Below are 25,934 nucleotides of genomic sequence, written 5' to 3'. Positions count from 1 at the left end.
ATGAGGAAAGGTGGGCAATTGATGAAGATAGAGCTATGGATGTTGTGTACATGGATTTTAGTAAAGGCATTTGACAAGGTCCCTCATGAGAGCTCATCCAGAAGATTTAGGATGCATGGTATCAATGGTGAATTGGCTATTTGGATTCAGAACTGGCTTGCTCATAGATGACAGAGGGTAGTGATTGGAAGGACTTGTTCTAGCTAGAGGTCTGTGATTAGTGGTGTTTCACAGGGATCAGCATTGGGAAGTTAGCTGTTTGTGATGTGTATAAATGACTTGGGTGAAAATGTAGATGGGTGGGTTTGTAAGTTTGAAGGTGATACAAAGATTGGTGGTGTTGTGCCTAGTGTAGAAGGCTGGCAGAGAAGACAGCAGAATATATTTCAGTTGGAGATATGGACAGATGGAGTTTAACCCAGACAAATATGAAGTTGCATTTTGGTAAGTCAAGTACAAGAGACAGAAGACCTTTAAGAGAAAGATCCTTAACAATGTTGGTGAGCAGAGGGATCTTGAGGTCCAAGTTCATAACTTCCTGTAAGTGCTACGCAGGTGGATTGGGTGTCTAAGAAGGTTTACGGCATGCTTGCCTTTATTAGTCAAGGCATTGACTTCAAAAGTCAGGAAGTTGTGTTGCAGCTTTATAAAACATGTGGAGTGTTGCTACAGTTCTGGTCGCCCCACTATAGGAAGGGTGTTGAGGCTTTGGAGAGGCTGCAGAAGAGGTTTACCACAACATTGCTTGGATTAGAGGGCACGTGTTGAAACAAGAGGTGAGACAAACTTGGGTTGTTTTCTGTAGAGCAGTGGAAGTAGAGGGAAGATCTGATAGAGGTTTATAAGATCATGAGCGGCATAGATAAAGTAGACAGACAGTATCTTTTTCCAAAAATTGTTATGTCTAATACCAGAGGACATGCATTTAAGGTGAGAGGGGGTACATTCAAAAGAGATGTGAAGGCCCATTTTTTTTTTACACAGAAAGTGGTGGGTGTCTGGAATGCACCATTGGTAGAGGCAAAAACATCAGAAACTTTAAAGAGATGTTCAGAGAGCCACATGAATGTGAGGAAAATGGAAGGATATGGACATTGTGTAAGCATAAGGGATTAGTTTAATTAGCCATTGATTACTAATTTACTTGTTCTGGCACAACATTGTGGGCTGAAGGGCCTCTTCCTCTGCTGTCCCATTCTATACTCTATGTTCTAGGACTGAGTAGTGAAAGAAATTCTTCAGCTTTTGCGTTGAGGTTAAGGAAGAGATAGTATTGGAGTTCTTGAAAAACATTAGGATAGATAAGGGAATCACAAACACAGGAAAGTCTGCAGATACTGGAAAATTGAAGTAACACACACAAAATGCCAGAGGAACTCAGCAGGTCAGGCATCATCTATGGAGATGAGCAGACACAAAATGCCGGAGGAACTCAGCAGGTCAGGCAGTATCTATAGAAAAAAGTAAACAGTTGACGTTTTGGGCTGAGACCATTCTTCAGGACTGAGAAGGAAGGAGGAAGATGCCAGAATAAAAAATGTGGGGGGTAGGGGAAAGAGACTAGCTGGAAGGTGATAGGTGAAGCCAGGTGGGTAGGAAGGGTCAAGAGCTGGAGAAGAAAGAATCTGATAGGACAGGAGAGTGGGCAATCAGAGAAAGGAAGGAGGAGGGGACCCAGGGGAAGTAATAGATAGGTGAGAAGAAGTGCAGGTTAGCATTGGGGATAGAGGAAGGGTGGGGGAAGAGTTTGTTCGCTGGAAAGAGAAATCAATATTCATGCCATCAGGTTGGAGGGTACCCAGATGGAAGAGGGGGTGTGGCTCCTCCACCCTGAAGGTGGCCTCATCGTGGCACAAAAGGAGGTCATGGATCGACACATCAGAATGGGAATGGGAATTGGAATTAAAATATTTGGCTTGACGAAGTGGTGCCCCAAGTCACAACAGGTCTCAGCAATGTAGAGGAGGTCACATTGGGAGCACCGGGCACAATAGATGATCCCAGCAGATCTGTAGGTGAACCTGGAAGGACTATTTGGGCCCTGAGTGGAGGTGAGGGAGGAGGCGAATGGGCAGGTGCAACACTTGGGCCGCTTGCGGGGATAACTGCCAGGAGGGAGTTTAATGGGGAGGGACGAATGGACAAGGGAATTGTGAGGGAGTGATCCATGTGGAAAGCGGAGAGGGCTGGGGAGGTAAAGGTATGTCCCTGGGGCTGGACAGGATATAACCAGATTTCTACAGGAAGTGAGGGAAGAGACTGTTGGTGCATTGACAATGATTTTGTTTTCGCTGACCACAGGAGTAGCACCGGAAAATTGGGCTGGTCACCATGAACTTCCTTGTTCCATAAGACATGGGAGCAGAATTAGACCATTCACCCCATTGAGACTGCTTCACTATTCCATTATGGCTGATTCACTATACCTCTCCTGCCTTCTCCCCGTAACCTTTAACACCCTTACTAATCAAGAACCTATCAACCTCACTTTAAATATACTCAGTGAAACTGCTGCACCATTCCATCATGGCTGATTTATTATCCCTCTGAATCCCATTCTCCTGCCTTTTCCCCATAACCTCTGGCACACTGACTAATCAAGAACCTATCAACTTCCGAGCTAAATATATCCAAAGACTTGGCCTCCACAGCCACCTGTGACAATGAATTCCACAGATTCACCACTCTCTGGCTAGATTAATTCCTCCTCATCTCTGTTCTAAATGGACGTCCCTTTATTCTGAGTCTGTGCCCTCTGGTCCTAGCGTCCCCCACTATGGAAACGTTCTCTCTACATCCATTCTATTTAGGCCTTTCAATATTCAATAGGTTTCAATGAGATTCCATCCTCATTCTTCTAAACCTCAGCAAGTACCAGCCCCAGCCATCCAGCGCATCTCATGTTAACCCTTTTATTTCCGGGATCATTCTGGACCCTCTCTAATGTCTAATGCCGCCTTCTGTCTCCTGTGGAGTTGAAAAGCTGGAACAACCCAGAAGAACGTGTGGAAATGGGTCCTCACCTTGTTATGAATGACGACGACGTGCTGGGGATCCGAATTGAGCCAGGTGTCCATGGCCTTACAGATGCTGCAGATCTTGTCTAGGGGGGGTGCATGAAGGTCCGGCCACCCAAAGTCCTCCACCTGTGGTCAACAAATCGATTTGCCTGTGACAAACTGTGAGAGCCAGCGACCCTCTGACAGTGAGGGACAGGGCTGACTGATCTCACTCGAAGCCCCACACACACCCTCAACCATGAATACCCACCTCACCCCAGCCCCATCACCCACCATCTACTCCAAAATTCACCCCCACCCTCAAACACTTCCCACTCCCCGAATACCACCTCCTCCCTCTTTCTGCAGACTCCTACCCCCTGCCATGCTCCCTTCATCTCCCTTTACCCTCTGCCCCTCCCACTCCTCCTCCCCCTCTGCCCCTTCACTCCCTTTTTGCTCTTCCCCTCTGTCCATCCCTTCACATGTGCCCCTCCATCTTCCTCTTCTCTCTGCCCCTCCATTCTCCTCGTTTCCTCCTCACCATTACTCTCTGCCCCCCACCTCTGCCCCTCCTCCTTTGAGCTTCCGGTCCCTGTTCCCTTCCTCCCTCCCTCCGAGTGTCATACCTTGGGGTTGAGTTTCCCAATGTCTCGCCGTTTCTCCGACAGGTTGAAGAACTGAAGGAGGGAGCAGAAAAAAGCTTAACACTGGCCAAGCTGGACAAAGCAGCCCCTGGACCTGGGGCTCCCTGTCCAGGCTGTCTATCCCTCCCCTGTCCACCCCTCTCCCACCTACCCCTCGCAAACAAACAGCAAACCCCCTCTGCCAAACCCCCTCCATCAAATCCCCACACATCCACCCTTCCCCACACATTCATCCCTCCTCATCCTCTCCCTCCCCATCACACCCTCCCCAACCACCCTTCACCCACTACCCCTGCACCCATCAGACTCCACCCACCCATCCACCCCTCCCTTATCCAGCCACTCCATGCCCTCTAGAAATATGCCGCATCTCGAATGATTCACAGGAACAAGTGGAATCAGAACAGGCCTTCCCTACAACCCTGGCTCACCTGACTGTAACTTCATCCCTGACACCTCTCAACAACCGGCCTTTCAAACATTCCAGGACTCTGCTCCCAACACCCGTTGAAGAGTCATGGCATATTCGCCACCCTCTGAGAGAAATTCAATCACACCTCAATTCAGGAAAAGCCCTTCAATTCAAGTTGTGGATTGTCAAGAACATCCCCTCCACACTCACTGTGTCCAAACCCCCAGGATCTCATAAATACAAGAAATTATTCAAATACTGAAAATCTTGAGCAACACACACAAAATGCAGGAGGAACTCAGCAGGCCAGGCAGCGTCCATGGAGAGGAATAAACAGTCGACATTTCGGGCCAAGACCTTGATCAGATCCTGTGTGTCCCATTTCAGGTCCTGACGAAGGGTCTCAGTCTGAAATATCAACTGTTTATTCCCCTCCATAGATGCTGCCTTACCTGCTGTTCCTCCAGCACTTTGTGCATGTCCCTCAGGATTTGACATGTTTATTATTCTAGACTCCAGCAGATCTAAGCCCAGCTTGTCCAACATCCCTCATTGAAGGTACCAGTCAGATATCAATCCAATTGACCTTCTCTGAGCCCAACATTGTTCACCATTCCCCAGTTCTGTTGCATGTCCACCACCACACATTGGTTCCTTAAGGTTGTCATAGAACCATAGAACATTACAGCACAGAAACTGGTCTTTTGGCCCTTCTTGGCTGTGCCAAACCATTTTTCTGTCTAGTCCCACTGACCTGCACCTGGACCATATCCCTCCATACACCTCTCATCCACGTACCTGTCCAAGTTTTTCTTAAATGTTAAAAGTGAGCCTGCATTTACCACTTAATCTGGCAGCTCATTCCACACTCCCACCACTCTCTGTGTGAAGAAGCACCCCCCAATGTTCCCTTTCAACTTTTTCCCCCCTTCACCCTTAACCCATGTCCTCTGGTTTTTTTCTCCCCTAACCTCAGTGGAAAAAGCCTGCTTGCATTCACTCTATCTATACCACCATAATTTTCTATATCTCTATCAAATCTCCCCTCATCCTTCTACGCTCCAGGGAGTAAAGTCCTAACCTATTCAATCTTTCTCTGTAACTCAGTTTCTCAAGTCCCAGCAACATCCTTGTAAATCTTCTCTGCACTTTTTGAACCTTATTAATATCCTTCCTGTAATTCAGTGACCAAAACTGCACACAATACTACAAATTCGGCCTTACCAATGTCTTGTACAACCTCACCATAACATTCCAACTCTTAAACTCAATACTTCGATTTATAAAGGCCAATGTACCAAAAGCTCACTTTACTACCCTATCTACTTGTGTCGCCACTTTTAGGGAATTTTGTATCTGTATTCCCAGATCCCTCTGTTCTACTGCACTCCTCAGTGCCCTACCATTTACCTTGTATGTTCTACCTTGGTTTTTCCTTCCAAAGTGCAATACCTCACACTTGTCTGCATTAAACTCCATCTGCCATTTCTCAGCCCATTTTCCCAACTGGTCCAAATCCCTCTGCAAGCTTTGAAAACCTTCCTCACTGTCCACTACACCTCCAATCTTTGTATCATCAGCAAATTTGTTGACCCAATTTACCACATTATCATCTAGATCATTGATACATATGACAAATAACAATGGACCCAGCACTGATCCCTGTGGCACACCACTAGTCACAGGCCTCCACTCAGAGAAGCAATCCTCCACTGCCACTCTCTGGCTTCTCCCATTGAGCCAATGTCTAATCCAATTAACTACCTCACCCTGTATACCTAGCGACTGAATCTTCCTAATTAACCTCCCATGCGGGACCTTGTCAAAGGCCTTACTGAAGTTCATCTGAAGTCCAGGCTTGAGCAGTGGCAATGATCTCCCACTATCTATTAAATGCTCCCAATGCTGTGCATTTCAAATAGCCTCTGACAATGAAGTCCAGCTTCCGGTCTTCATGTATAGCTTGGTTACTAAGCCCAGTAGAACCCTTTCTACTGGCAGGAGAAGGGTATTGGTGCTTTTAAACCAGTCACTCGGGGCAGACAGGACTCACCAAACAAGTTTGGCAGCTCAGCTAGAAGAAAAACTCTGATCTCAAACTTTTGCTGCCTAGTGGCTGTACACACTGATGGGGAAGGCTATGAGGAAAATCTGGAGCCGAAGTCCCCAAGGCAGTCTTATACTGAGTTCAATGCTGACTGGCAACTCCTGGGCCACTGCTGGTGCCAAGCGGCATCGGTCTCTAACTTTCCTTGGGATTCATCAGCTGTGTGGAGAGAGGAAGCCTGCTGTGTGGGCAACAACTTGGTCTCTATATTGTCCTGTCCTAGCTTGCGTACTGAACATTCATGGTTAACCCCGACCAATGGAGGGCCTCCTAAAACCACAATAGGCCTACAGCAGAAACAGCCTCCCTGGCACTTAGCTTTGGGGCACATAGACACAGCCCCATCATGGGTGCAAGTTCCGTGCCATCGAGGACATCTTCAAGAGAAAGTGTCTCAAGGCAGCATCCAATATGAAGGTCTCTTGCCACCCAGGACATGCCTTCTTCTCATTTCTACCATCAGGGAGGAGTACAGGAGGCCAAAGACCCACACGCAACAATCCATGAACACATTTAACAATTTGTCAGTGATGATAAACCTAGTTCTGAGATGCTGCCTGGGATGGAGATACAGAAACCTGAAGTCCCACTCCAAACGATTCAAGAGCAGCGAATTCTCGAACCAACTGCCACAATCCAAATCACTCCCTCACTATCGGTACACACTAACCACTTTGATCACTCATCAAGCACCCTCACCATCCGGAACACGCTCCCTTCTCATTTCTACTAGCAGGGAGACGGTACAGGAGCCTGAAAACGCTCACTCGATGTTTTAGGAACAGCTTCTTCCCCTCCACCATCAGATTTCTGAACGGACCATGAACTCATGAACACTTCCTCACCATCTTGCTCTTTTTGCAGTTCTTATTTATTTTTTACAAATTTCTTATTTTAACTTATAGCTTGTTTTTTATGTATTACACCATCACGAAACAATTTATTTCATGATATATAGTCTGTCAGTAATAATAAACCAGATTCTGATTCTGTTGCAGCCATGGAACTCTCAGTATACCTCGTTGGAGAAAGGCAGTATTGGAGTAGTTACAGATCTGGAGAATACAGAGGCATTAAGGGTTTACCATGTCAATTCCTGCCTTGGTGACTGTCCTACAAGGTCAGATTAATGGGTTGAATTTTTACTTTCCAAATCATAAACACAAGAGATTCTGCTGCTGGAAATCCAGAGCAATATGCACAAAATGCTGGAGGAACTCAACGGGTCAGGCAGCATCTATGGAGGGGAATCAACAGTCAACGTTTCATACTGAGACCCTTTGTTAGGACTGGAAAGAAAGGGGCAAGGTGGGAGGCGGGAAAAGAGTATTACCTGGCAGATGACAAGTGAGAGGGAAAGAGGGTGGAGAGGGGAGATAAAGTAAGAAGTTGGGAGCTGATAAGTGGAAAAGATAAAGGATTGAAGAAGAAGGAATATGGTAGGAGAGGACAGTGGACCATGGGAGAAAGTGAAGTTGTGAGAGGGGAGCTAGAATGGGGAATGCATAAAGAGAAGGAGGAGGTGGGGAGACATTACTGGAAATTGGAGAAATCAAGGTGTTGCTAGAAAAGCAAGAGTTAATTTGACTGAAATAACCTGTGGAGAGAGAAACAGATAATGTGCTTGTCAAAAACCCATCAGAGGACAGAGATAGATGAGGTGAGCTGGCAAAAATCTGATAAATAGAATGTAATATTTTCCTCAGTTAAACAAGGTTTATTCAGTTATTACAGAGTCACGTTCTTACAACACTTCAATATTCCACAATTTACACTAAGAGCCAATAGCTTCAAAGTGTAGACAGGTACATGAAGATGCAGGGAAGGGAAGGATATGGTCAATATGCAGAGAGGGATCGGATTTATTAGAGGTCATTGATTAAATTAGATTGTCACAACATCACGGGCCAATACACCTATCCTGTGATGTAATGTTCTTTGTTTTATGTTCAACAATCTAAGTTGTGGCAGGACAAAGTAGAGGGAGCATCACTCCATGTCTGACCCTGGGAGTGTGTGATGGGACAGTGTGGAGGGAGCTTCACTCTGTGTCTGACCTTGGGAGTGTGTGATGGGACAGTGTAGAGGGAGAGTCACTCTGTATCTGACCCTGGGAGTGTGTGATGGGACTGTGTAGAGGGAGAGACACTCTGTGTCTGACCCTGGGAGTGTGTGATGGGACAGTGTGGAGGGAGCTTCACTCTGTATCTGGACCCCGGGAGTGTGTGATCAATCAGTGTAGAGGGAGCTTCACTCTGTGTCTGACCCTGGGAGTGTGTGATGGGACGGTGTAGAGGGAGCTTCACTCTGTGTCTGACCCCGGGAGTGTGTGATGGGACAGTGTAGAGGGAGCTTCACTCTGTGTCTAACCCTGGGAGTGTGTGATGGGACGGTGTGGAGGGAGCTTCACTCTGTCTGACCCTGGGAGTGTGTGATGGGACGGTGTGGAGGGAGCTTCACTCTGTGTCTGACCCTGGGAGTGTGTGATGGGATGGTGTGGAGGGAGTTTCACTCTGTGACTGACCCTGGGAGTGTGTGATGGGACGGTGTGGAGGGAGCTTCACTCTGTATCTGGACCCCGGGAGTGTGTGATGAATCAGTGTAGAGGGAGCTTCAGTCTAACCACCCTTTGCAGTCCTGCCTCGAGAGCTTTAGACAGGACCCCCACATTGAGGACATACGGAGTTGGCATCATCACCACAAAAGCTGAGAAAACAATAAGGAACTAACTAGATAGTTCTCGCCATGTTTGGACATTAGCATCTGGGCCACCTCCTTCAGGTTGTCATAGTAACTCTGCTCGTCCACCCCATTGGCAAACGTGACGGAGATAATTCGTTCGGTGATGTACGTCAGGTGAAGGTCTGACCTCTCCTCCATTGTCTGGGTGAGGCTCACACTCCTACATCAAAACATAGAGTGAAATGTACAGTGAAAAGGCAGGAGAATATTTTTGCAAAGACGAGATGGGCTGAAGGGTCCTTTGCTGTGGTGTTCGATGACTCGTGTCACCGCACGTTCTGGCACCAACATGGCATGTCCATAATGCTCAGCAGACCACCACAGAACAAAACGCAACGTACCAAGTGGAAAAACAGCAACAGCAAAACCAGGCTTGATTCTACCTCCCACCCACACACACTCGTGCACAGCCCTCCAACACCAGGAAAGGCCATCTTTGGTCTCCAGTGGATCTGTAGATTTTCCAACATTGGGCCTTCGACTTCCCAGCAGAGATTCGCAGACTTGGGACTCCAGCCACAGGCATCACCTTCTGGACTTCCAATCATCCTTCGATCTGGAATTCAATCTTGGGTTTCAGCCCAGGAGTTGCAGATAACGACAAATGAGGACCTGAACTCTAGGGCTCGAGCACCAGACTCACTGATGACAGGACCTTCAGTACTAGGCCTCAAACTCTGGTCTCAGTGGTCTGCATACCCAGGGCCCCTCCCCACCCTCATCCTCACTAGTTTGCTGGCTCGACATTGACCATGTCACTGGCTTTCGAATGTGGAGCAAAAGCTTAGGCTCCATCCTGTCTGCTAATTTTATTTATTTATTGAGGCAGCACAGAACAGGCCGTTCCGGCCCGACATAGGGTGTCACCCAGCGACCCACCTATTTAACCCTAGTCTAATCATGGGGTAATTTACAGTGACCAATTCACCTACAAACCTTTAGACTTTAAACTGTGGGAGGAAACCCACATGCACACAGGAAGAACGTACAAACTTTCTTGCAGGGGACACCGGAATTGAACTCTGAACTCTGAGCCCCCCGAGCTGTAATATAGCATTGAGCTAGCCTCTATGCTACTGTGGCACCCCGTCCCTAAACACTAGTCTGACCCCCAACTCCCCTCTCTGTCCCCAAAACCATCCTTAAGAACTGAAAAAAAAAGAAAAAATAAACCTAAACTGCAACCTTGACAGAGACCACAGCTTGGCGCCATCTTGGAATTTGTCTCATGGGTGCCTTGCTACCATCTTGTGAACACAGATTACAGCGGCTTAACACAGTGACCATGTTGCCTGTAACCGAGCTGCAGATCACTCACACTCGGTAAATAAGTTATGCAATGATTAACCTGAGGAAATAGCCAAACAATTCCATGCATTTCAGCCGTTGGCAAAAACAATGATCCAAGGTTTAAATTCCATCAGATTAAATCACTTCCCATCTTGCAAGTTTCCTGATTCATTCCAGACAATTTCTCCAACCAATGGCCAGGGAAATCATCTCCCAGAGGACGAGAAGGAGCGTTACCTGAAGCTGATGGAATTTGAGCGTTGGCTCCAGAACCAGCCATGGATACAGACATACACCTACCCACACTGACCCAGGTACATACTCAGACACGGACACAGATTAAGACCTTCTGAGTATGTGCGCACTCGGATAGACAGACATGCTCAAAATACACACACACACTCTCTCACTCTCTGTCTCACACTCACACACACTCTCTCACTCTCTGTCTCACACTCACACACACACTCTCACTCTCCCTCATGCAATCTCGCTCTTTCTGACATCCACACCACACTCTCACTCTCTCTCACACACTCTCACTCTCTCTCACACTCTCACTCTCTCTCACACTCTCACTCTCTCTCACACACATACCACACTCTCAATCTCCCACACTCTCTCTCTCACACACACACCACACTCACTCTCTCTTACACACTCTCACTCTCTCTCACATACATACCACACTCTCAATCTCCCACTCTCTCTCTCACACACACACCACACTCACTCTCTCTTACACACTCTCACTCTCTCTCACACACTCTTTCTCTCACACACATACCACACACTCAATCTCCCACACTCTCTCTCTCACACTCTCACTCTCTCTGTCTCACACACTCTCATTCTCTCACACTCTCACTCTCAATCTCCCACACTCTCTCTCTCACACTCTCACTCTCAATCTCCCACACTCTCTCTCTCACACTCTCACTCTCTCTGTCTCACACACTCTCATTCTCTCTCACACTCTCACTCTCTCTCACACACTCTTTCTCTCACACACATACCACACACTCAATCTCCCACACTCTCTCTCTCACACTCTCACTCTCTCTGTCTCACACACTCTCATTCTCTCACACTCTCACACTCAATCTCCCACACTCTCTCTCTCACACTCTCACTCTCTCTGTCTCACACACTCTCATTCTCTCTCACACTCTCACTCTCTCTCACACACTCTTTCTCTCACACACATACCACACACTCAATCTCCCACACTCTCTCTCTCACACTCTCACTCTCTCTGTCTCACACACTCTCATTCTCTCACACTCTCACACTCAATCTCCCACACTCTCTCTCTCACACTCTCACTCTCTCTGTCTCACACACTCTCATTCTCTCTCACACTCTCACTCTCTCTCACACACTCTTTCTCTCACACACATACCACACACTCAATCTCCCACACTCTCTCTCTCACACTCTCACTCTCTCTCACACACACACCACACTAACTCTCTCTCACACTCTCACTCTCTCTGTCTCACACACTCTCATTCTCTTTCACACTCTCACTCTCTCTGTCTCACACACACACCACACTCTCACTCTCTCTCACACACACACCACCCTCACTCTCTCTGTCTCACACACACACTGGTGAGACGTTCGCTCAGCACAGAGCTGGGCCACTGGTCTCCCGAACACCAGACTGTGTGATGAGGGAATCGGAGGCTGCTGGGGTATGCTTCTTACCTGGAGGGCCTGTGTCGCGATGGAAGACTCCTGGTAGACCTCACAGAGCCCTGTGAGTGAAAGAGAGAGTGAGAGTGTGAGAGAGAGAGAGAGTCCACAAAGTCAATTTGTTATCGAAATATGTATATGTTACTATATACTATTGTGAGATTCATTTTCTTGCAGGCATTTACAGGAAAATAAAGAAATAGAATAGAATTTATGAAAATCTACAGTATACAAAAACAAAGGCTTACAAGAACCATGAGGCATCGAAGCAGAATTAGGCCATTCAGCCCATTGATTCTGCTCTGCCATTCCATCATAGCTGATTTATTATCCCTCTCGACCGTATTCTCCTGCCTGTCACCTTTGACTAAGCTACCAACCCTTGCTTTAAATATACCGATTAACTTGGAAATGTCCACGGCTGTCCGTGGCAATAATTTCCACAGATTTACCACCCTCTGGGTAAAAAAAATTCCTCCTCTTCTCCACTCTAAATGGGCATCTGTCTATTCTGATCTGTGCCCTTCGATCCTGAATAACCCCCTCACTATGGGAAACATCCTCTCTAAGACCACTATCTAGATCTTTCAGTATTAAATAGTTTTCAATGAGATCCACCCCCCCTCCCCACTCATTCTTCTAAACTCCAGCAAAGTACAGGGACAACATCACCAAGTGCTCCTCATACATTAACCCTTTCATTGATGGGATCGCTTTCATTAAATTCCTCTGGATCCTGTTCAACGCCAGCACATCTTAATAAGGAGCCCAAAACTGCTCAGAGTACTCTGTCTGGTTTGACCAGGGCCTTAAAAAGCCCCAGCATTACATCCTTACTTTTATATTCCAGTTCTCTCAAAATGAGTGCTAATATTGCATTTGCCTTCCTCATTCACCAACTCAACTTGCAAATTAGGAAACCCTGCACAAGGACTCCCAAGTCCTTTCGCAACTCTGATTTTTGAATTTTCTCTCCGTTTAGAGAATGGCCCACACCTTTATTCCTTCTACATTTGTCCTTTATGTGCGTTATGTCCAGTGTTAATTGTTCGTCCTTTATGTCTCTTTTGGCATCGCAAGTCACCGCTGGATACTAAGAACAAGAAGTGCAGGTCTACCCATCAGTGAGTTGCTTGACAGCGGTGGAGCTGGACTTGTTTTGCACCGTGTTGCAGCCTTCTTCAGCTGCTCAGGGAGAAAAGCAGCAATGGCAGAGCACAGTCCTACAAACATTGGAAATGATTGTCTCTGACATTTTTATTATGGTCACAAGACCCTTTTGGACACTGGTAATGTAGAATACTATGAGTCTGATTCACTGGCTCATTGGTAGGGGGAGCTGCGTGGCTTCAGTTGTGACGCGGACCGGGCCGCCGGGGAAAGAGAGGTCCGAGCTGGCTGTGTGTCGCTGGACTTCATGTTGGATCTGGGGCTGCCCTCTCCAGTCAGTGCTGCTCCCCAGTGGCCAGTCCCGGAAAGACAAGCTGGATTGTGCTTGGCTGCTGCTCGAGTGGGAGATGAGGAACTGCTGCAGGCTTGTTCTCACAGAAACATGGCTCCAGGACAACATCCCATTCACCATCAATCTACAGGCACTTGGCCTAGATTATTATTAATTTTTAGATTTTTTTTGTAACTTCGTTTTTCTGCTATCATAATTATAAGTGCCTTTTACTCTGTGTGACTGCTGGTTCTGTGTTTTGCACCTTGGCCCAAGGGGAATGCTGTTTCATTTGGCTGTATTCATGGGTATGGTTTAATGCATTAGGGTTCATGACCACACACTTTCCTACATTATATTCCATCTCCCTCTTCTTTACCTATTCTCCCAATCTGTCCACACCCCCTGCTTCCTCAGCACTAGCTGCCTCTCCACCTATGCATCATCCTCAAACTTAGCCACAAAGCCATCAATTCAGTCATCCAAATTATTGACATGCAATGTAAAAAGAAGTGGTCCCAACACTGAGCCCTGCGGAACTCCACTCGTTACCAGCAGCTAACCAGACAAGACCTCCATTATCAAAAAGACGAGGAAATCCGCAGATGCTGGAAATCCAAGTGACACACACAGAATGTTGGAGGAACTCAGCAGGCCAGGCAAGGGTCCTGCCGAAATGTCTCAGCCTGAAACATTAACTGTACTCTTTTCCATAGATGCTGCCCGGCCTGCTGAGTTCCTCTGGCATTTTATGTGTATTGCAAGGCCTCCATTATTCACACACATTGCCTCCTGCTAGTCAGCCAATCTTCTATCCATACCAGTAACTTTCCTGTAATACCATGGGCTCTTATCTTGTTAAGTAGCCTCATGTGCAACACCATGTCAGAGGCCTTCTGAAAATCCAAGTAAACAACATTCACTGACTCTCTTTTGTCTATCCTGCCTGTTATTTCCTCAAAGAATTCCAGCAGATTTGTCTGCTGATCATGTTGACTTTGGCCTATTTTATCACGTGCTTTATACTGTTTACAAATCTCATCCTTAATGATTAACTCCAACATCTTCCCAAACACTGAAGTCAGACTAATGGGCCTATAATTTCCTTTCTTCTGCCTCCCTCCCTTCTTAAAGAGTGGAGTGACATTTGCAATTTTCCAGTCCTCCGTAACCATGCCAGATTCTATTGATCCTTAAAAGATCATTACTAATTCCTGCACAATCTCTTCAGCTAACTCTTTCAGAACCCTAGGGCGTACACCATCTGGTTCAGACCTACCTCCAGCCCTTTCAGCTTCCCAAACACCTTCTCCTGAGTAATAGTAGCTACACTCACCTGCCCCCAAAACACTCGAATTTATGACATATTACTAGTGTCTTCCACAGTGAAGACTGATACAAAATACTTGTTAAGTTTGTCTTCCATTTCTTTATTCCTCATTACTACTTCTCCAGCCTCACTTTGTAGCAGTCTGATAGCCAGTCTCACTTCTCTTTCACTCTTTATATATCTGGAAAAAAAACTATTGATATCCTCTAAGATATTATTGGCTCCTACCTTCATATTTCATCTTTTCTCGTATATCTTTTTAATTGCCTTTTGTTGGTTTTTAAAAACTTCCCAATCTTCTAATTTCCCATTATTATTTGCTGCACAGTACTGTTTTACTTTTTAGTATATGTAAATAAGTCAAAAAGTGCAAATATAAAATGATACTGAAAATATGAGTTGAAAAGGATCATTGAATGTGTCTTTAAAGAGCAAACACGAGGAAATCTGCAGATGCTGGAAATTCAAACAACACACACAAAATGCTGGTGGAACACAGCAGGCCAGGCAGCATCTATAAGGAGAAGCACTGTCGATGTTTCAGGCCAAGACCCCTCATCAGGAGTGCTTCTCCTTATAGATGCTGCCTGGCCTGCTGTGTTCCACCAGCATTTTGTCTGTGTTAATTGAAGGTGTCTGTAGGTTGTGGAATCAGTTCAGAGATGAAGTGAGTTAAGTTACACACACCAGTTCAGGAGCCTGATGGTTGTAGGGTAACAACCAGGTGGTGTGGGACCTAAGGCTCCTGTACCTCATGCTTGATGGTAGCAGTGAGAAGAGAGCTTGGTGCTCTCATCAGAGATGGTGGGGGTCTTTGATGATGGATGCTGCTTTCTTGTGGCAGCTTTCCTTGTAAAAGTACTCAATGCTGGGAAAATTTTGTCTGTGACGGACTGAGCTTATCCACCATTTTCTGTGGACTTTTCATCTCCTGGGCATTGGAGTTTCCACACCAGGCTGTGATGCTCCCACTGTGCACTTACTAAAGTTTGTCAAAGATTTAGATAACGTGCCAGATCTACAAACTTCTCTGAGATTTAAGAGAGAGATAAAGAGGGAGAGAGAGAGAGAGTGAGACATTACATATTTATCAAGTAATTCAGAAATCTAAAAAAGATTATAGTCATAGAGTCATAGAACACTACAGCACAGAACAGACCCTTCAGCCCATCTAATCTGTGCTGACCAGATTCTCCCCAGGCCCGTCGATTTGCACCTGAACCATAGCCTTCGCAAACATCTCTTCAGTGTTGCCATCAAACCCACATCCACCACTTCCACTGGCAGCTCGTTCCACACTCTCATCCCCCTCTGAGTGAAGAGGTTCCTCCCCCAAGGTTCCCTTTAAATATCTCACCTTTCACCCTTAACCTACAGCCTCTGGTTCTAGCCTCAGCCGAACCTCAGTGGGAAAAGCCTGCTCTCGTTTATTCTGTCTGTACCCCTCGTACTTTTGTCTCTCCTTATCACATCGCCACTCATTCTCCTATGATAGACTGTACACTAGAGATGAACAAAATGTTTGATAAACAGGGTGGGACCGACAATGGATAAAGAAGAAACACGTGCCTGCTGTCAGAGGAGGTGGAGAGGTCCCTAATGGACACTTTGCTTCACTGTTCCCCAGTGAGAGGGACCTTGATCTTTGTGAGGACAGTGTAAAACAGACTGTTGCGCTGGAGCCTGTGGAGGTTAAGACAGAGGATTTGCTGGAACTTCTGAAAAGCATTTGGACCGTTAAGTCCAAGGGGCTGTATGGGATATACCCCAGGTTACTACAGCAAGTGAGGGAAGAGGTATTGCATTCTCACTGGCTGCAAAGACAGGACCAGATGACTGGAGGGTGGCAAACGTTATTCCTTTGTTCAGGAAAAGGAGTAGGGATAATCATAGACCAGTGAGTCTTATTATAGTCTTATTTCAACAGTGAGCAAACTAACCGAGAGGATTTTCAGAGACAGGACTTACGAGCATTTGGAGAAGCATAGTCTGATTTGGGACAGTCAGCATGGCTTTGTGAGGGACAGATCGTGCCTCACGAGCCAGAGTTTTTCGAAGAAGTGACAAAACACATTGATGAAGGAAGGGCAGTATATGGATTTCGGTAAGGCATTTGAAATGCCCCATGGTAGGTTTATTCAGAAAGTCAGGAGGCATGGGATCCAGGGAAACCTGCCTGTGAGGATGCAGAATTAACTTGACCATGGAAGTATAGAGGGTTGTAGTAGATGGAGGTTGGTGACCGGTGGTGTTCCACAGGGATCTGTTAGGAGAACCCCTGCTCTTTGTGATTTTTATAAATGGATGAGGAAGTGGCAGGGTAGGTTAGTAAGCACAAGTACTGCTCTGTTCTATGTGACACAAAGGTTGGTGGAGCAGTGCAGAGCTGAGGAGGTTACAACAGGACATCAATAGGATGCAGAACTTGGCTGAGAAATGGCAGATGGAGTTCAACATAGAAAGGAGTGGAGCGATTCATTTTGGAAGGTGGAACCTGGCTGAGTACAAGGTTAATGAGAGGACTCCTAGCAGTGTGGAGGAACAGAGGGATCTTGGGGTCCATGTCCATAGATCAGTCAAAGTTGCCGTGCAAGTTGAGAGGATGGTTAAGAAAGTGTGCTGGCCTTCATCAGTCGGGGGACTGAGTTCAGGAGCTGCGAGGTAACATTGCAGCTCTATAAAAGGCCACACAGAGTATTATGTTCAGTTCTTGTCCCCTCATTATAGGAAAGATGTGGGAGCTTTAGAGGGGGTGCCGAGGAGATTTCCCAGGATACTGTCGGGATTCGAGCCTGTCTTATAAGGACAGGTTGAGCAAGCTAGGTTTTTCTCTTTCCTGTCTGGATGCATCACTGCTTGGCACCGGCTTTGCCCGTGACCACAGGAAACTGCAGAGAGCTGTGGAGACAGCTCGGCACTTCCCGGAAACCAGCCTCCCCTCCATGGTCTCCGTCTAGACATGCTCCCCTCATCCTCATCCCTCTTCAATCGGGCAGAAGATACAAAAGCACAAAACACGTACCACCAGGCTGGAGATCACCTTCCAATCCCACCGCCATCAGACTCTTGTCTGTTGATGGACTCTTGACCTCACTACCTACCTTGTTGTGATCCTGCACCTCATTCTCTACCTGCACTGCACTTCCGCTGTGACTGCAACACTTCAACCTGCTTCCTGTTATTGTTTTCCCTTGTTCTACTTCAACACACTGGGTGATGAATTGATCTGAACGAACAGTTCGCAAGGCAAATCTTCACTGAATCCCTGTACATGTCACGATGACAAACCAATTTACCAAAGTATGAAAGACAACTTGATAAAGTATAAAAGAAAGTTAGAGTTATAGACAGAGTGCATAGCCAGTGCCTTTTCCCCAGCACAGCAATGGTCAACACTACAGGCCATAGGACATTAAGGAGAGTGTAGGGAAGTTTAGACAGGATTTCAGAGGTAGCTTTCTTTTAACCCAGAGAGTGGTGGGTGCCTGGACTAGATGTAGAACGAGTAGGTACATGTTATAACATTTAGGTAGGCACATGAATAATAGTAAAATATAGAGGATTATGGGCTGTGTCAAGAGAATCACGAGGAAATCTGCAGATGCTGGAAATTCAAACAACAACACACACAAAATGCTGGTGGAACACAGCAGGCCAGGCAGCATCTATCGGGAGAAGCGCTGTCAACGTTTCGGGCCGAGATCCTTTGTCAGCCTGACCTGCTGTGTTCCACCAGCATTTTGTGTGTGTTGTGTCAAGGGAATGGTTAGATTGATTATGGAGCAGGCTTTTCTTGGTTGGAATCGGCTGAAGGAGCCGTTCTGTGCTGTACTGTTCTGTTCTATGTTCTATATTGAACGTTCAGTTGCTGGAGCAACTGGTAAAGGGTTAGGGAGGCTGCGCATCAGTAGTATGGGCTTTGGTGTGGGCATCCAGAATAAAGTGGACTTTTTCAGAAAAGCTGACGATGATCAGCTGAGGCAGGATTTACAGGACGACACCTGGAGTAGGTGGGGTGGGTAATGGCGGGGAGACGGAGAGAGTGGGGGTTGTAGCAGTGGAGGAAACACACTAAATGTTGGAGGAACACACTGAACGTTGCGGGAAACACACTGAACGTTGGAGGAAACACACTGAACGTTGGGGGAAACACACTGAACGTTGCGGGAAACACACTGAACGTTGGAGGAAACACACTGAACGTTGCGGGAAACACACTGACCGTTGCGGGAAACACACTGACCGTTGCGGGAAACACACTGAACATTGCGGGAAACACACTGAACGTTGCGGGAAACACACTAAACGTTGGGGGAAACACACTGAACGTTGGGCGAAACAAACTGAAAGTTGGGGGAAACACACTGAACGTTGCGGGAAACACACTAAACGTTGGGGAAACACACTGAACGTTGGGGGAAACACACTGAACGTTGGGGGAAACACACTGAACGTTGGAGGAAACACACTGAACGTTGGGGGAAACACACTGAACGTTGGGGGAAACACACTGAAAGTTGGGGGAAACACACTGAACGTTGGAGGAAACACACTGAACGTTGCGGGAAACACACTAAACGTTGGGGAAACACACTGAACGTTGGGGGAAACACACTGAACGTTGCGGGAAACACACTGAACGTTGGGAGAAACACACTGAACGTTGGGGGAAACACACTGAACGTTGGGGGAACACACTGAACTTTGGAGGAAACACACTAAACGTTGGGGGAACACACTGAACGTTGGAGGAAACACACTAAACGTTGGGGGAACACACTGAACGTTGCGTGAAACACACTAAACGTTGGGGGAAACACACTGAACGTTGCGGGAAACACACTAAACGTTGGGGGAAACACACAGAACGTTGCGGGAAACACACTGAACGTTGGAGGAAACACACTGAACGTTGGGGGAAACACACTGAACGTTGGGGGAACACACTGAACATTGGAGGAAACACACTAAACGTTGGGGGAACACACTGAACGTTGGAGGAAACACACTGAACGTTGGGGGAAACACACTGAACGTTGGGGGAACACACTGAACGTTGGGGGAAACACACTAAACGTTGGGGGAACACACTGAACGTTGCGTGAAGCACACTAAACGTTGGGGAAACACACTGAACGTTGGGGGAAACACACTGAACGTTGCAGAAAACACACTGAACGTTGGGGGAAACACACTGAACGTTGGAGGAAACATACTGAACGTTGCGGAAAACACACTGAACGTTGGGGGAAACACACTGAACGTTGGGGGAAACACACTGAACGTTGGGGGAAACACACTGAACGTTGCGGGAAACACACTAAACGTTGGGGAAACACACTGAACGTTGGAGGAAACACCCTAAACGTTGGGGGAAACACACTGAACGTTGCGGGAAACACACTAAACGTTGGGGGAACACACTGAACGTTGGGGAAACACACTGAACGTTGGGGGAAACACACTGAACATTGCGGGAAACACACTGAACGTTGGGGGAAACACACTGAACGTTGGGGGAAACACACTGAACGTTGGGGGAAACACACTGAACGTTGCGGGAAACACACTAAACGTTGGGGGAAACACACTGAACGTTGGGGGAAACAAACTGAAAGTTGGGGGAAACACACTGAACGTTGCGGGAAACACACTAAACGTTGGGGAAACACACTGAACGTTGGGGAAACACACTGAACGTTGGGGAAACACACTGAACGTTGGAGGAAACACACTGAACGTTGGGGAAACACACTGAACGTTGGGGGAAACAAACTGAAAGTTGGGGGAAACACACTGAACGTTGCGGGAAACACACTAAACGTTGGGGAAACACTGAACGTTGGGGGAAACACACTGAAAGTTGGGGGAAACACACTGAACGTTGGAGGAAACACACTGAACGTTGCGGGAAACACACTAAACGTTGGGGAAACACACTGAACGTTGGGGGAAACACACTGAACGTTGGGGGAACACACTGAACATTGGAGGAAACACACTGAACGTTGGGGGAAACACACTGAACGTTGCGGAAAACACACTGAACGTTGCGGAAAACACACTGAACGTTGCGGGAAACATACTGAACGTTGGGGGAAACACACTGAACGTTGCGGGAAACACACTGAACGTTGGGGGAAACATACTGAACGTTGGAGGAAACACACTGAACGTTGGAGGAAACACACTGAACGTTGCGGGAAACACACTGAACGTTGCGGGAAACACACTGAACGTTGCGGGAAACACACTGAACGTTGCGGGAAACACACTGAACGTTGCGGGAAACACACTGAACGTTGGGGAAACACACTGAACGTTGCGGGAAACACACTGAACGTTGGAGGAAACACACTGAACGTTGGGGGAAACACACTGAACGTTGGGGGAAACACACTGACCGTTGGGGAAACACACTGACCGTTGGAGGAAACACACTGAACGTTGGGGGAAACACACTGACCGTTGGGGAAACACACTGAACGTTGGGGGAAACACACTGAACATTGCGGGAAACACACTGAACGTTGCGGGAAACACACTGAACGTTGGAGGAAACACACTGAACGTTGCGGGAAATACACTGAACGTTGGGGGAAACACACTGAACGTTGGAGGAAACACACTGAACGTTGGAGGAAACACACTGAACGTTGCGGGAAACACACTGACCGTTGCGGGAAACACACTGACCGTTGCGGGAAACACACTGAACGTTGCGGGAAACACACTGAACGTTGCGGGAAACACACTGAACGTTGGAGGAAACACACTGAACGTTGGAGGAAACACACTGAACGTTGGAGGAAACACACTGAACGTTGGGGGAAACACACTGAACGTTGGAGGAACACTGAACGTTGGGGGAAACACACTGAACGTTGGAGGAAACACACTGAACGTTGGAGGAAACACACTGAACGTTGGGGGAAACACACTGAACGTTGCAGGAAACACACTGAACGTTGGAGGAAACACACTGAACGTTGCGGGAAACACACTGAACGTTGCGGGAAACACACTGAACGTTGCGGGAAACACACTGAACGTTGGAGGAAACACACTGAACGTTGGAGGAAACACACTGAACGTTGGAGGAAACACACTGAACGTTGGGGGAAACACACTGAACGTTGGGGGAAACACACTGAACGTTGGGGGAAACACACTGAACGTTGGGGGAAACACACTGAACGTTGGAGGAAACACACTGAACGTTGGGGGAAACACACTGAACGTTGGAGGAAACACACTGAACGTTGGAGGAAACACACTGAACGTTGGAGGAAACACACTGACCGTTGCGGGAAACACACTGAACGTTGGAGGAAACACACTGAACGTTGGAGGAAACACACTGACCGTTGGGGAAACACACTGAACGTTGGGGGAAACACACTGAACGTTGGGGGAAACACACTGAACGTTGGAGGAAACACACTGACCGTTGCGGGAAACACACTGAACGTTGGAGGAAACACACTGAACGTTGGAGGAAACACACTGAACGTTGGGGGAAACACACTAACCATTGGGGGAAACACACTGAACGTTGGAGGAAACACACTGAACGTTGGAGGAAACACACTAACCATTGGGGGAAACACACTGAACGTTGCGGGAAACACACTGAACGTTGGAGGAAACACACTGAACGTTGGAGGAAACACACTGAACGTTGGGGGAAACACACTGAACGTTGGAGGAAACACACTGAACGTTGGGGGAAACACACTGAACATTGGAGGAACACACTGAACATTGCGGAAAACACACTGAACGTTGGGGGAAACACACTGAACGTTGCGGGAAACACACTGAACGTTGGAGGAAACACACTGAACGTTGCGGGAAACACACTGAACGTTGCGGGAAACACACTGAACGTTGGAGGAAACACACTGAACGTTGCGGGAAACACACTGAACGTTGGGGGAAACACACTGAACGTTGGGGGAAACACACTGAACGTTGCGGGAAACACACTGAACGTTGGGGGAAACACACTGAACGTTGGAGGAAACACACTGAACGTTGCGGGTAACACACTGAACGTTGGGGGAAACACACTGAACGTTGCGGGAAACACACTGAACGTTGCGGGAAACACACTGAACGTTGGGGGAAACACACTGAACGTTGCGGGAAACACACTGAACGTTGGGGGAAACACACTGAACGTTGCGGGAAACACACTGAACGTTGCGGGAAACACACTGAACGTTGGGGGAAACACACTGAACGTTGGAGGAAACACACAACGTTGGGGGAAACACACTGAACGTTGGAGGAAACACACTGAACGTTGGAGGAAACACACTGAACGTTGGGGGAAACACACTGAACGTTGCAGGAAACACACTGAACGTTGGAGGAAACACACTGAACGTTGCGGGAAACACACTGAACGTTGCGGGAAACACACTGAACGTTGCGGGAAACACACTGAACGTTGCGGGAAACACACTGAACGTTGGAGGAAACACACTGAACGTTGGGGGAAACACACTGAACGTTGGGGGAAACACACTGAACGTTGGGGGAAACACACTGAACGTTGGGGGAAACACACTGAACGTTGGAGGAAACACACTGAACGTTGGAGGAAACACACTGAACATTGGGGGAAACACACTGAACGTTGGAGGAAACACACTGAACGTTGGAGGAAACACACTGAACGTTGCGGGTAACACACTGAACGTTGGGGGAAACACACTGAACGTTGCGGGAAACACACTGAACGTTGCGGGAAACACACTGAATGTTGGGGGAAACACACTGAACGTTGCGGGAAACACACTGAACGTTGGGGGAAACACACTGAACGTTGCGGGAAACACACTGAACGTTGGAGGAAACACACTGAACGTTGGAGGAAACACACTGAACGTTGGAGGAAACACACTGAACGTTGCGGGAAACACACTGAATGTTGCGGGAAACACACTGAATGTTGCGGGAAACACACTGAACGTTGGAGGAAACACACTGAACGTTGCGGGAAACACACTGAATGTTGCGGGAAACACACTGAACGTTGCGGGAAACACACTGAACGTTGCGGGAAACACACTGAACGTTGGAGGAAACACACTGAACGTTGCGGGAAACACACTGAATGTTGCGGGAAACACACTGAACGTTGCGGGAAACGCACTGAATGTTGCGGGAAACACACTGAACGTTGGGGAAACACACTGAATGTTGGAGGAAACACACTGAACGTTGCGGGAAACACACTGAATGTTGCGGGAAACACACTGAACGTTGGAGGAAACACACTGAACATTGCGGGAAACACACTGAACGTTGGGGGAAACACACTGAATGTTGCGGGAAACACACTGAACGTTGGGGAAATTCAGTACCCGTGAAGAGAAATGCACAGTGAAAGTTTCACGTCACTGGGAGGATGTAAACATTTATAGGTGCAGACAGGGAGATTAATCTTATTTACAATGAGCTCACTGGGAAAATGTCAGCATTTACTGCGTTTTTATAGAATGTGCAAATATTTATATTGTCTCAGTGGGAGACAGTCAGTAATTAAAGAGGTCAATGGGAGAAGGTTAATATTTACTCTCTACTCTCTTTAAAAGGAGATACCTCAAAAAGGCAGCATCCATTATTAAGGACCCTCATCATCCAGGACATGCCCTCTTCTCATTGCCAGCATCAGGGAGGAGGTACAGGAGCCTGAAGACTCACGCTGAACAGCTTCTTCCCCTCCACCATCCAATTTCAAAATGGTCCGTGAACACTACCTCACTATTTTGCCCTCTCTTTGCACTACCTACATATTTTAGAAATATTTCTTCTTGTAACTTACGCAGACCACGGAATAGTACAGTACAGTAGAGGCTCTTCAGACCACGATCCTGTGCTGACATCTTAACCTACTCTGAGATCAATCTAACCCTTCCCTCCTACAGGGCTCTCCAGTTTTCTATCATCCATCTGTCTATCCAAAAGTCGTTTAGATGCCCCTAATGTATCTGCCTCGCCCACCACCCCAGCAGGGTGTTCCACACACCCACCACTCTCTGTGTACATAGAACATAGGACATAGAACATAGAATAGTACAGCACATTACAGGCCCTTCGGCCCACAATGTTGTGCTGACCCTCAAACCCTGCCTCCCATATAACCCCCACCTTAAATTCCTCCATATACCTGTCTAGTAGTCTCTTAAACTTCACTAGTGTATCTGCCTCCACCACTGACTCAGGCAGTGCATTCCACACACCAACCACTCTCTGAGTGAAAAACCTTCCTCTAATATGCCCCTTGAACTTCCCGCCCCTTACCTTAAAGCTATTTCCTCTTGTACTGAGCAGTGGTGCCCTGGGGAAGAGTCGCTGGCTGTCCACTCTATCTATTCCTCTTAATATCTTGTACACCTCTATCATGTCTCCTCTCATCCTCCTTCTCTCCAAAGAGTAAAGCCCTAGCTCCCTTAATCTCTGATCATGATCCATACTCTCTAAACCGGGCAGCATCCTGGTAAATCTCCTCTGTACCCTTTCTAATGCTTCCACATCCTTCCTATAGTGAGGTGACCAGAACTGGACACAGTACTCCAAGTAAAAACACAAAATGCTGGCAGAACTCAGCAGGCCAGACAGCATCTATGGGAGGAGGTAGTGACGACGTTTCGGGCCAAAACCCTTCATCAGGAGTGAAGTAACATGGGATGGTCGAGGGGGGATAAGAAGTGGGGGTAGGGATGAAGTAGAGAGCTGGGAAGTGATAGGCTGGAGGGAAATGGGCTAGGGGGAAGGTGGAGAATTATGGGAAATAAAAGAGAAAGAAGGGTAGGGCTGGGGGGAGATTATAGTGAGGGGGGGGGAAAGAGAGAGAAAGAGAACCAGACTAAAATTATAGATAGGGAGGGGGTAAGGGTGGGGGGCAGGGGTATCAACGGAGGTCTGTGAGTTGAATGTTCATGCCGGCAGGTAGGAGGCTACCTAGGTGGGAGATAAGGTATTGCTCCATCGACCTGCGTGTGGCCTCATTGTGACGTTAGAGGAGGCCATGGACAGACATGTCGGAGTGGGAGTGGTCCGGTAGAGGAGGCCATGGACAGACATATCGGAGTGGGAGTGGTCCGTGGAATTGAAGTGTGTGGCCACAGGGAGATCCCGCCACTGCTGGAGGACCGAGCGCCGGTGTTCGGCGAAACGGTCTCCCAGTCTGCGGCGGGTCTCCCCAATGTATAAATGGTCACATCGGGAGCACCGGATACAGTACATCACCCCAGT

At 47.4% G+C, this 25,934-nt stretch overlaps 2 protein-coding genes across 22 annotated transcripts in view; one reads left to right on the top strand and one right to left on the bottom strand.

The window, feature by feature from the left end:
* Positions 1-25,934, bottom strand: part of LOC132392916 (tensin-1-like) — a 389,673-nt gene that overhangs the window by 192,159 nt on the left and 171,580 nt on the right. For 17 of the 21 annotated variants that reach the window (XM_059967484.1, XM_059967486.1, XM_059967485.1 and 14 more), the window contains 4 exons: positions 11,908-11,957; positions 8,896-9,067; positions 3,629-3,679; positions 3,024-3,146 (listed from right to left, as the gene is read on the bottom strand). In XM_059967484.1, coding sequence (XP_059823467.1) covers positions 3,024-3,146; positions 3,629-3,679; positions 8,896-9,067; positions 11,908-11,957 — 396 coding nt within the window. Of the gene's footprint in view, positions 1-3,023; positions 3,147-3,628; positions 3,680-8,895; positions 9,068-10,092; positions 10,218-11,907; positions 11,958-14,157; positions 14,416-25,934 lie in introns of those variants that run through there. The other 4 variants (XM_059967482.1, XM_059967483.1, XM_059967487.1 and 1 more) reach the window with 2 other exon arrangements.
* LOC132392918 (uncharacterized) lies at positions 10,577-11,666 on the top strand. Its single transcript, XM_059967504.1, has 2 exons — positions 10,577-11,055; positions 11,090-11,666. The coding sequence occupies exons 1-2, from the start codon at positions 10,577-10,579 to the stop codon at positions 11,664-11,666; spliced, it is 1,056 nt and encodes a 351-aa protein (XP_059823487.1).

Source organism: Hypanus sabinus, chromosome 4 (assembly GCF_030144855.1).
Source record: "Hypanus sabinus isolate sHypSab1 chromosome 4, sHypSab1.hap1, whole genome shotgun sequence".
Lineage (NCBI taxonomy): Eukaryota > Metazoa > Chordata > Chondrichthyes > Myliobatiformes > Dasyatidae > Hypanus > Hypanus sabinus.
Note: the sequence above shows the minus strand (reverse complement) of the source record. Positions and strands in the feature narration are given on the sequence as shown.